The sequence below is a fragment of the Mustela erminea genome, chromosome 1 (genome assembly GCF_009829155.1).
Source record: "Mustela erminea isolate mMusErm1 chromosome 1, mMusErm1.Pri, whole genome shotgun sequence".
In the NCBI taxonomy this organism is placed as follows: domain Eukaryota; kingdom Metazoa; phylum Chordata; class Mammalia; order Carnivora; family Mustelidae; genus Mustela; species Mustela erminea.
Window position 1 is genome coordinate 218,318,513 of NC_045614.1, and position 11,395 is coordinate 218,329,907.

Genomic DNA, 11,395 nt, shown 5'->3' on the forward strand with positions numbered 1-11,395 from the left:
ACCCAGCAGTGTCACTACTAGGTATTTGCCTAAAGAAAATGAAAACAGCTGCTTGAAAAGCGATCTGCACGCCCTGTTCACTGCGGCAGCGTTTCAACAGCCGGATGCCTTTTCTTTTCTGTTTCATACCCGTTGTGTGGCGTGACTGGCTAATTCCTTTAATCTTGCAGTAGTCAGTCACTGCTCATGTCATCGTGCCCGAATGGCGGAAGGCCCCTCGTCCCCACCTCCTGCAGTGCCGGAGAACATGTCCGGCGTCCAGCTGTTGGTGTGGGATGCGCGAGTGGGTCCTGGGGCTGTGGGTGCCGAGACTGTGCTGTGTCTCACGGCCAGCCGGCCGCTCCGTGTTGATTTTTCTTGTCTGTGTACATAGCTCGATGTTTCTCCTTCATGCACGTGACTCACGGGGGTTTGATTTCTGAAGAAGAGGTGGTGAGGCCTGAAGAAGAGGTGGTGAGGCCATCCCCCGATCCAGGACGTCGGCTGCCACTGCTGGCCTGGGTGGACGGTGTGGTGGCGGCCATGGCCGGGCCAGGGGTCTGAAGGCGCGTCCCTGTGTTTCTCCTCAGGTGTCCATCGACTGCCCGTGGTCCATCTACTCCACTGTCATCGCTCTGACCTTCAGCGTGCCCTTCCGGACCACGCACTCGCTTCTCTCCGCCGGGACACGGTAAAGGCGGGCTCTGGGCCCCAGTTCTGGGCCGGGCTGTCCCGCGTGCACACTTTGCTGCTCAGAGCGTGGCCTCGGGGACGCTGAGCCGGCTTTCTTCCCCGTCCTGACACTGTGGTCCGCTCATGTGGGTTCTTGGCAATTCTCTGCAGCTCCGCAGCAGCCCATCCACAGTCAGGTGTCCCCAGCAGTCTCAGAAGTGACCATGCACCATTGGTTTTTAGGATGTGGGATCCAAACCAAGTCCCCGTTTGATGATGAGATCATTTTCTTCTCTTTTTCTTTTTAAAGATTTTTATTTATTTATTTGACAGAGAGAGATCACAAGTAGGCAGAGAGGCAGGCAGAGAGAGGGGGAAGCAGGCTCCCTGCTGAGCAGAGAGCCCGATGCAGGACTTGATCCCAGGACCCCGGGATCATGACCTGAGCCGAAGGCAGCAGCTTAACCCACTGAGCCACCAGGCGCCCTGATGACATTGTTTTTCATCTGTCTTCCCATTTCTCAAGCCGGTGGCCCTCTGCGGAACTCAGTTCAGTCCTCTAGAGAGAAGGCCCAGCATTCTGAATTTGGTCGCGTTCTTGGGGGTTCATGTTTCTTGGTTCCTCTGCCGGCTGCTGGATATATCTGAGGGGCGGGTTTCAGCCTCGGCACCGTGGATGCTGTGGGTCCGAGAACTCCTCGTTCGTGGGCCTGAGAGTCTGGCCCACACGCCGTAGTGCTCAGCAGCACCCCTGACTCCCCTATCTTGTGCCTCTCTCCCCATGCCCATCGTGACAACGAAAGATCCACCTCGAGATGCCGGGTGATACCGCCCATGGGGGCAGGACTGCTTCCTGTTGAGAAGCTCTCACGGCTCTCAAAGCCACACGCACTAGAATCTGACTCAGCCTTTGGACCAGATGGTTTTGAGGGGAGCCCCGTGCTCCGTCCGTCAGCTTCGGGAGGCAGCATCTGCTTGTCCCCCCGCCAGTGACGGTGGGCGCCGACCCTGGGCTCAGGGTGGCGTGTGGCCTCTCCCTGTAAAACTCCTTTCACGTTCATCTGTTGCTGAAATTTGCAAAAATGGGTCACTAGATTGTCAGAAATTGAGAGCGAATGTTACCCTGGCGCACTCCCGCTATGGGGAGGGACCACGCCCGTCAGTGGCTAGAGACACCGGCACTTCTCAGCAGAAGCTGGGGTGCTTTCTTTCAGACTCTTCCTGTGTGACAGGGATGGATGGCAGCCCTGTGTGTGGTCTCTCCAGGAGCACTGGCCCCTCTGTCCATCCTCACGCACCGCGAGCTAGCTACGATCGTGTGTTAGCACTGGGTCAGGAACGGCCCCTCCTTTGAACCATTTTTCCTCAGAAGTAGCTTGTCTGGGGCGGTGCGGTTTTGGGGGGCACTTTCCCGTGTGAGACCAACTAGTCTTACGTTGCTGGGTCACTTTTCGGTTCCCCAGAGAGAGTCTTTTTAACCAAAGCACATTTAATACAGTTGTCAAGTTTCAAAATCTGCTTTTCTGCTTTTCTGCTTTAGGAAGTACATTCAGGTGTGTGTCCAGAATTTGTCGGAACTTGACTTTCAGCTGTCGGATGGTGACCTTGTGGACCACGGCTGCGGTGCTGACCTGCAGCTCGTCCCTCTGAATGCCAAGTGCCCGCAGGTAAGCCTTGTCCAGAGGTGAGCGCAGAGCTCTCCGCACAGCGTGGGGTGCGAGTCCACATGGGACGCCCGAGTGGCCAGGAGGGTCTGAGGAAAGCATGGCCTCCCCGGTGACAAGCCAATAGCGCGCGCGTCCCGAGGGGCGGGGACACCCAGCTTTGTTGCCTCCCTGTGCGTGTTTGTGTTTCATGCTGGGCACAGAGTGGCGTGCGGGGTGGCTTAGGAGACTGAAGGACGCTCGTCCCTGCACAGGAGTCAGACGGTCCTGCCCTGCGCTCTGGCCTGTGTAACTGCAGGCCCGTTCTTGAGCTTCTGCTGATGGTGTGGATGCCGTCCCCCTGTCCCGCCTGTGACGAGACACCTGTCCGTGTCCTGGGAACAGACCCTCTGTGTCGGTGTGGCTTTGTAAAGGGGCCCTGCTCGTGTTCGGGCTGCCTGGCTGGTGCTGACCGTCCTGTTCCAAATACTCATGTGTCACGTGTGCCCAGGTGCCCCGAAAGGTTAAAAACCCTTCCAACCAGCCTGGTGCCGACTTCACAGGGCCGGGCGGGCGGGACCCGGCGGGGCGGCGGGGCGGCTGCGTGTGTGTACGCCACGCCGGTGACTGTCTCCGCAGGCCATCCACAGCAAGCAGTCCGTGTTCTTCGTGTGGGAGCTGCTGTGGGCACGGGAGCCCCCCCCTTCTCTGCGCTGCCGCTTCTCCGTTGGATTCTCCCCGGCTTCTGAAGGACAGCTCTCGGTCCCCTTAAAGCCGTACACGTACGAATTTCAAGTGGAAAATTTTTTTGTACGTATCGTATTCTTTTCTGGCGGGAGTGTGGGGCAGGAGCATGGAAGGTGGCATCGTACTCCTTTTAATCTACACAAGTCAGAGAAGAATCTTCCAGTATAAGAAAGCAACTGCCCAGGAGGTTAGTTGACCTTTGGAGCAGCTCGGTCGCTGGCTGGCTGTACCGTAGACACCCGGGTCGTTCTCAAGCGAGGGGTCTGGCCGTCGTGCAGTCTCGCCGGTGGTCACGAGATGAGTGTAAAGAGTGAGGATTCGGGTTCTCTGCTCCCTCTTCTCTTGCTCACGATTAGAACGTTCTGGAGCTATTTCTTAGAGTCCTTTCTTCTTGATCCTAGCTGTTAGGATCACTGAGATGCTTTCTTTTTATTTTTTTATTTTATTTTATTTTTTTTTAAGATTTTATTTATTTGAGAGCAGATGAGAGCATGAGCGGGGTGAGGGGCGGAGGGAAGCGGGCTCCGCGCCGAGCCGGGAGCCTGATGTCGGGCCCAGTCCCAGGACCCTGGGATCATGACCTGAGCCAAGGGCAGCTGCTTCACTCACTGAGCCCCCCACATGCCCTAAGGGGGCTTTCTTTATAAAAGAAAAACAGAAATGGGGTGCCTGGGTGGCTCAGTGGGTTAAGCCTCTGCCTTCGGCTCAGGTCATGATCCCAGGGTCCTGGGATCGAGCCCCACATCGGGCTCTCTGCTCAGAGGGGAGCCTGCTTCCTCCTCTCTCTCTCTACCTGCTTCTCTGCCTACTTGTGATCTCTGTCAAATAAATAAATAATAATAGGAAAAAAAAAAGAAAAACAGAAAGTATTATCAAAATCTACTGCCTCCACATCCTGACGATTGTCCTATAACCCGTGCGTCCAATGTGGGCTGGAGTGGCCTTGAGCTGGGTGGGGAAACGCATGTGTGTTTCCATGTCTTTGGAGACTAGGATTTTGTGCCACGTCAATCAGAACCTGAGGACGCAGGTTTGTGGTGTTTCCTTGGCTCTACTCCTGGAACCGTCAGACCACACGAGGATGTGCTCGTGTTCATAGCGCTTGATCCCAGCGGTGTTTCAGCGCCTCTTTCCAGCCGAGTTGCTGTGCTGACCCTCCTGCTCCGTCACTCCATCGGCCTTCGGCGTCCGCGTCCTCGCCGGCGTGGTCTCTCTCTCTGTAGCACGCGCGCACCTTTCCGCATGTGCCCAGCAGCGCCACGTAAAACCCCACGTGCGCCTGAGTCTGCGTGAGAGCCCTCTGGTTTGCTTGCCATGGTGTTTGGTCACGCACTTGCGGTGTCTCTGCTCCCTCTCCGGGTCACGAGCACGGGTTCAGATTTCTCTGGAGCAGTGCAAACAGGTCAGCGTTTGAAAACTGATCATCTCCAAGGGCCGGAAACAGAGACACCACTTTTCTCAGGAAAGCGCTACTGAGTCACGTCACCTACCTGCCGCGCAGCTCAGCCCCTTGCGGTGTCTGCCTCAGGACAGCAGGTCCACGGGCAGGATGGTGCGACCGTCCCCCGGTCCTGTTTTAGAGCAAGTGGTCTTTTTGAGAAGGTGCCGCTCTGTTTCCCAAAGGGCCATCCCTTTACGCCCACAAGTGACATGCGAGGGCTCCAGCTGCCACAGCCTCCCCAACATTTGTCCCCAACGTCCTTCCGGGGAGGAGTGGAGGCTGGGGGGGGTGGACGGGGTGGGGACCCACCCCGGGGCGGGGCCAGGTCTTGCTGGTCCCAGGTTAGGGAAGGTGTTGGGCAGGTGTGATTGGGGGAGGCTGCTGGGTACAGAGGTCACTGTGGAGAAAGGAACATTCAGCCAAAGGTAGTTCTGGTGCTGTGCAGTGGCAAGGAGAGACTGATCTCTGCTCGTTGAGGTTCTGGTGTCGTGTCTGTGAGGGCAAGTCCGTGTTTTTAGGGACACCTGCTGAGGCACAGAGTGGTGAAGCCACAGGCGCTCTGGAATTTGCCTTCAGGGCCCCGGGCAGAGAAGTGCACGTTGATCCACAGAGAGCGAGAGCAAATGGAGCAAAACGTTGGTGATCCTGAGTCTGGGTGACAGGCGTGCGGCGGGGCGAGGGCCCATCCCCGCTGCTGTTGTGCGCGCTCGGGAAAGGGCGCGAGAACAGGAGTGAGATGCGCTCGGCAGGGACTTGCCAGGCACGGGTCCCTGCAAGGCGGTTGCTGCGGGGCCGCGCCTAGCAGCCCTCCCGCCGACGTGGCCCCTCTGTCCCCGTCCCTCGTGTCTGTGGGCAGCACCCCCGGGGCTGGATGGTGGAGCGCCTCTGCCCGCTGTGTGGACACTTGTGCCTGTCTCCCCCTTTCTTGTGCAGACGTTATATAACGTGAAAGCGGAGATCCTGCCCCCCTCGGGCACGGAGCACTGTCGGACGGGCTCGCTCTGCTCGCTGGAGGTGTCCATCACGCGGCTCTCGGACCTCTTGGAGGCGGACAAGGACGAAGCGCTGGCGGAGGCCGACGAGTACTTTTCGACCAAGCTGATGTACGAAGGTGCGTCTGCACACATCTCTTCCCCGGGCTGTTGGGCTGCCCCGGCGCATGAAGGGTTTGCAGCCTCTTTTCCACAGGGTGCAGTGTTCCTGGTCTGAAGAGAGAATGTTCTAGAATCAGAAAAGCTCACTTGAATGTTTTATTATGTGACATGGTCCTAGGCTGCTAGGACGTTAGACTTGGTTCCTGGGAGATCCTCAAGCGGTTGTTAGGCCCAGTGTGGAGAACTGGTGGCCCTGGAGCTGGCCTTCCCTCTCTGCCCATGACTCGGGGTCTTCCCAATATTGCGGGAGCAGGGTCCCAATTCTGCCATCCCGCAGTCCTTGTGTGGTCAGGTCCGGGCCCCTGACTTCTTCCCTCTGGGCCTCCTCCTGTTCCCTGCCCCCAGTCCCTGCCGGAGACTGCCCCCGCCGCCCGCCCGCTGCCCGACCCCTTCCAGACCCACTTCGCCTGCCTCTTCCAGGGCCTCGGCTGCTTTGGGAGTAGCTCGCGGTCTGGGGGGCTGTCAGGACCGTGTGTGCTCTTAAGAAATGGTTGAGGAGCCAAAAATTTCTTTCTTTAGTAACTTAAAAATCACAGTAAACACATTCCATAACTTTGTGTATGAAAAAGAACTGTTATTCACAACAAAACCAGATCAAAGATAGAAGAATGACGTTAGTTTGCATTTTTTCGGCTCTCCCTAACGTCCGGCTTCACGGGAGGGAGCTGGCTTGTCCTCCGTGCTGGCGCCCGGAACCCTGGCGGCAGGACGAGAGGATGCTCTAGGGCCGCTTAGATCCACACCTGGTCAAGGGGGTTTAATAGCCGAGGCGGTTGGCTTTTCACCGGAACTGGGCCAGTGGTACTTTTTTTCCAGGCCAGTGACAGCGTGGCCTCTGAGATCTGTGAATGAACTTGTCGTGCTCTATTTCCTCCCACGCTCAAATCTGGCTGGTAGTTTGAGAGGCCCCTTTACCCTGATGTCATTTTGTGGCATGCCTCGGCCATGTGGGAGATGTGGCTCCTGAGGGGTGTGGATTGCGCACACTGGGCGCCTTTCACTGGGCAGTCGCGCAGGTGGCATCCACTTCCGGCCCACACTGCTCGGACACTGCCGGGCTTGCCGTGGCAACGGCAGGTTTTCCCAGATTCCCGCCCTCGATCGGTTTCAGACGGTATCACTGGCAAATTCTTCGAAGCGACAGGCCCTCGGCCTGCATTTTCGAGACAACATCGGCCCAGTACCCCGGACGGAAGAGCACGGCAGGGGCAGTCCCCGGGATCTCCGGGGCTGGGGCCCTCTCATGGGGTGCAGCTTCTCGAGAGTCTGTAATCATTCAGAGTTACAGTTGAAAAGATCTTCCTTAAGGACTGGATGTCATAAATTTCGACGACTTCACAAAGGACGTCCTTAAGTAAAACTGGCGATTTCTATCCTCAGGTGCATGGTGGTGAGGAAGCCACTGGCGCGCCTCTCCATGCACGGGGGGCCTCGGTTCACGCTTGGGCCTCCAGTCCTGGGCACCGGGGCGTGTGGCAGCCTGGGGAGAAGGGCGGCATCGGGACTCCAGGTGCCCCAGGACCACCCGCTGAGAACTGCTCTGGTCTCCGTCCCGGTGCCGCTCGTGCCCAGCAGGTCTCCGGCTTCGCCCTCCTCTGGGGGAAGCCGGCCCTCTGCGATCCCTTCTTTGCTCCTCAGGGAGCTTCTGGTCCATGGAGCTCCTGGGCCCCGCCCAGTGTCCCCTTGACAGAGCTGCCGTCCCCTCTTGGCAAGGCCCTCGGCTTGTCGAGGACAAGCTCCTGGCCCACCGACGTCTGAGTGATGAGTGCATCAACATTCTGGTTACGCTGAACGACATCGTGGCTGTTCTAATCACTGCTGCTAATGCCTGCCGTGTGTTCACAATGTCTGCTGTGTCACAATGTCACAACCTCCATGAGGAGGCCTTTCCATAAGCTCTTCCCGTGCCATCGAGAGGCTCGTCTGAGTGGCAAAGTTGGGGTGGGGACTCCTGGTCTGATGCCACCACTTCCTAGACGGACCGTTATCCAGTCCTGCCCCTGTTCCAGATTCCACAGCCAGCGCCCCCCTACTCTGGAAGCCTGATGTACAGAGTTCTTGGGTAAAACCGAATCCCTGTTCATTTATGAACTCAAGAAGAAGGTGATTTTCCTTGTGGCTCTTGCGTGTATCTTGTCGCCGAGCCACACTTCCCTGTTGAGGTGCGGTCAGAGGGCAGGGAGGTCTAGAATGTGTCCGGTTTGCGTGGACGCTCTGGAGTGGGGGCTGTGCACAGCCCTTGCTGGGGCCCGACCGGTGCTCTCCCTCTGTTTCAGTGGTCGACAACAGTAGCAACTGGGCGGTCTGCGGGAAGAGCTCTGGCGTCATCTCCATGCCCGTGGCCGCCCAGGCCACGCACCGCGTCCACATGGAGGTGATGCCCCTCTTCGCGGGCTACCTCCCCCTCCCTGACGTCAGGCTGTTTAAATACCTCCCCCACCACTCGGCGCACTCCTCACAACTGGACGCTGGTAAGGACCCTTGAAGCGGAAAGGCGCGGCCGCTGTCGGAGGGAGGGAGAGCTCCGTGCGGGCGCTGGGACGCTCGCCTCGCGGGCACCAGGCTTGCTGATGGGCAGCAGCTGGTGGCGGGGGCGGGGGGCACAGGGTGTGGGCATCTACTAAGAAGCCACCGCGGGTCCTCAGACGGCCCATGGGCTCGCTTCTCTTTAAAGGGGCCGCCTGGGGGCACCTGGGTGGCTCAGTGGGTTAAGCTGCTGCCTTCAGCTCAGGTCATGATCTCAGGGTCCTGGGATCGAGTCCCACATCGGGCTCCTGCTCGGCGGGGAGCCTGCTTCTCTCTCTCTCTCTGTCTCTCTGCCTGCCTCTCTGCCTACTTGTGATCTCTCTCTGTCAAATAAATAAATAAATAAAAATCTTTATAAAAAAAATAAATAAATAAAATAAAGGGGCCGCCTGGCTTGCTCGTGCGCTGAAGGCCGCTCGGGCGGCCTGCTGCCCCCCGGGGTGGCCGGGGGCCGGGTCGCCGGCCGGGGTGTCAGCGGCGGTGCATTTTGCAGATAGCTGGATAGAGAGCGACAGCCTGTCGCTGGACAAGCACCTGGACGACCAGCCGGACAGCAGCAGCGTCCGGAGCCGGGGCAGCACGCACTCGGCCTCCAGCGGCGAGCACAAAGGCCTGCCCATGCCCCGGCTCCAGGCGCTGCCGCCGGGCCAGGTCTTCAACTCGAGCACGGGCACGCAGATCCTGGTCATCCCCAGCAAAGACGACCACGTCCTCGAAGTCAGCGTCACATGACCACGCCTGGAGTCCGCACACGCCCCCGGCCGCGTGTGGGCGCACGGGAAGGGACCCTGGCTCCGTCGCTCTCTCCATCGTGACATTCTAGCGCTACCTGGACTCGCGGTGCTTCTGCCTGGCCACGGAAGCATCGGAGGGTTTCCGGCGTGCGGCCGGTCGGCTGCGTTACAGCGTCGTTTTGTGTTGTCCCCGCCGTAAGAGGACACGCTGCTCTCTCCTCTCGCATCCCTGGGTCCCTTTGCTGGCGTCCTGCGGGGTCTGCAGAGCCCCGCCCCTCCCTGCACCCTCACCTGGCCGCCTCCCCGTCTCCTGGTTCCTCATGGAGTCCGTGTGCCTTCCAGGGAGACACACAGCAGGCCCTGCCGTCTTCGTGGTCACACGTGTGTGCCTTCCTGGTCGCACGGCTGCCCTCTGGCTCCCGGCCCGGGTGGATCGGTGAGTCTCCTGGAGGGTGAGACACCATCTTGTACCCGAGATACGTAGCGATTTTCTAGAATTACACCCTGTTAGGGCAGATCAGTGAGGCTGAGGGCTGGGTGGGGAGGGAACAGAAGGACCCCCCTTCTGTGCCTTGGGGTGGCCCACTGGGTGGACCTGGAGCCTCCATTAGCTGAAGCCATCTTAAAGGTACTCGGGGAAGACGAGACCAGGGCCTAAGGGACAACTTGGCATTGAACTAGTTTAGGAACAAACGTTTCTGGAACCCCTGTTCCCCATGATGTTGACTGAAGGTCAATATGCACTTGAAATTAAATATGTATTTATTTTAATTACCATTATATATGTGGGGGTGATATGTTGTTTTCTTCTCACCTTTAAAGTGTTGACATGTCATCGTCACTGTATAATCAATATGTTTCTTCTGCACCTTAAGTCCTAGACATTAAGAGGCTCCATTTCAGGGGGACTGGGAGGGGCGGCCCTCTCAGTGTGCTTCTAGTTTGGTTGTGGGAAGGACGAAGAGTCTTGGAGTATTCTCTGCCGGTCCACTAAAATCGCAGTCACGCCGTACCAATGGATTAATTTGCTTTTGGTTGTAAATTTAATTGTACATATGGTTGATTTATTATTTTTAAAAGTACAGACTAACGGATGTAATGTTTATGTATAAGTTGCACCAAAAATCAAGGAGAAAATAAATGTGTTTGTTTTTACTGGTGTGAGAGTCACAACTTGTAAATAAGTGTTGGGTGTATGGAACCCTTTCCAGCTCTCCAGAGCAATGTATTTTCGTACATAAGAAACAGAGAACTCTTACTCCCCTGGGAAAGTGTGCTTGGAATGGAGCGGAGCAGACTGACCGAGCGAGCGTAGTCAGGTCCAGCAGAGGTTGGGGCAGCCTCAAGCACGTGAGCCCCAGAGGAAAGGGACCTTCGCAGCTGCTGGTGCCGCCGGTCCTGCTGGTCGCCGGCGGGAGAGGCCGGTGTGGCGGCGCGGCGGGGAGCGGGGGCCACGGGGCGGCTCAGGGTACACGGAGCGGCTGCGCGCACCCTTCTGTGTGCCGACTTTCCACTCCCTCGACAAATGAGGTGGTGTGAGTCCCCGCCCCCCCGCCCCATGTCTTTTTCATTTACAGAAATTGGAAACGTGTAAAGAAGACGAATATTGGAGTGTTTAATTAAACTGTTCAGAAAACTATCTTCCGTAGGTGCACTTTAAAACTAACCGACTTGGTCAACTAGTTAGGCAAATTGGAACTTCAGAATCTAATGATAGGTTAGGGTTTCTCAAATAAACTTGTTTTGTTGTAAAAATTGACGACGGCCTCCAGACCGGCCAAGCCCTTTGAGTGAAGAGAACTTTGAGATTTGATTCTGGCAGAAAAGGTTCACACTGGTATCATGTGGCTTTACCTCTCCCCTCTGTGTGTGGGGGGGTGATTCGATGGTTACCTTGTTTCTGTTTGATTTGGGTTCTAATCCCAGATGAAATCCTCTCTAGTTACATAACATACTCGGAAAAAATGGAGAAATCCAAAGTGTTCTTGGTGGTTTTTTACTGTTTTCAATTGGTATAAATTCAAATTTATGGCTGGTTTGCCCCATCCCCCAATTACCCATAAAATTTTTTGGGTGAGTGCCTCTATTTTTGTTCTGTTTTGTTCAACAGAAATGAAACATGTTACCTAAAGCTTCATTTTTTTTTTAAAGCAGTAATTGGGTTTCTGTTGTGTCTCAAATAAAATAAGGCTTATGTGTTTGAGACGAGCTGGTTTTGTTAATAAAGATGTAGCAGCTGTTAAATAATTGTGAAGCCGGATATCGAATGAGCATCTAAATGGCAGAATATGCAGCCGTTTTACACATACTGCGCAACATGTAAATACTAGCAAGTGGACACGAGATAAGTTATAATTTTGGTGAATTTCATGGGGTTTCCTGTGATTGGAAAAATTATAACTTCTGGTTCTAATGTGGAAATCGTTGTATTTAATCTGAAAATGACTTTTACCTGCAGTCCATTGTCAGCGCAGCCGGTCGCGGGTTGGATTCTAAGCT

General features: G+C 56.3%; 1 protein-coding gene across 5 annotated transcripts in view; it reads left to right on the forward strand.

Moving 5' to 3' along the window:
* TRAPPC10 (trafficking protein particle complex 10) overlaps positions 1-10,056 on the forward strand; it is a 77,755-nt gene extending 67,699 nt beyond the window's left edge. For 4 of the 5 annotated variants that reach the window (XM_032356517.1, XM_032356526.1, XM_032356543.1 and 1 more), the window contains 6 exons: positions 570-670; positions 2,192-2,318; positions 2,934-3,104; positions 5,416-5,593; positions 7,913-8,107; positions 8,656-10,056. In XM_032356517.1, the coding sequence (XP_032212408.1) occupies positions 570-670; positions 2,192-2,318; positions 2,934-3,104; positions 5,416-5,593; positions 7,913-8,107; positions 8,656-8,894 (1,011 nt within the window). In that variant the 3' untranslated portion in view covers positions 8,895-10,056. The remainder of the gene's footprint in view (positions 1-569; positions 671-2,191; positions 2,319-2,933; positions 3,105-5,415; positions 5,594-7,912; positions 8,108-8,655) is intronic. The other variant, XM_032356536.1, reaches the window with a different exon arrangement.
* The last annotated feature ends 1,339 nt before the right edge of the window (positions 10,057-11,395 follow it).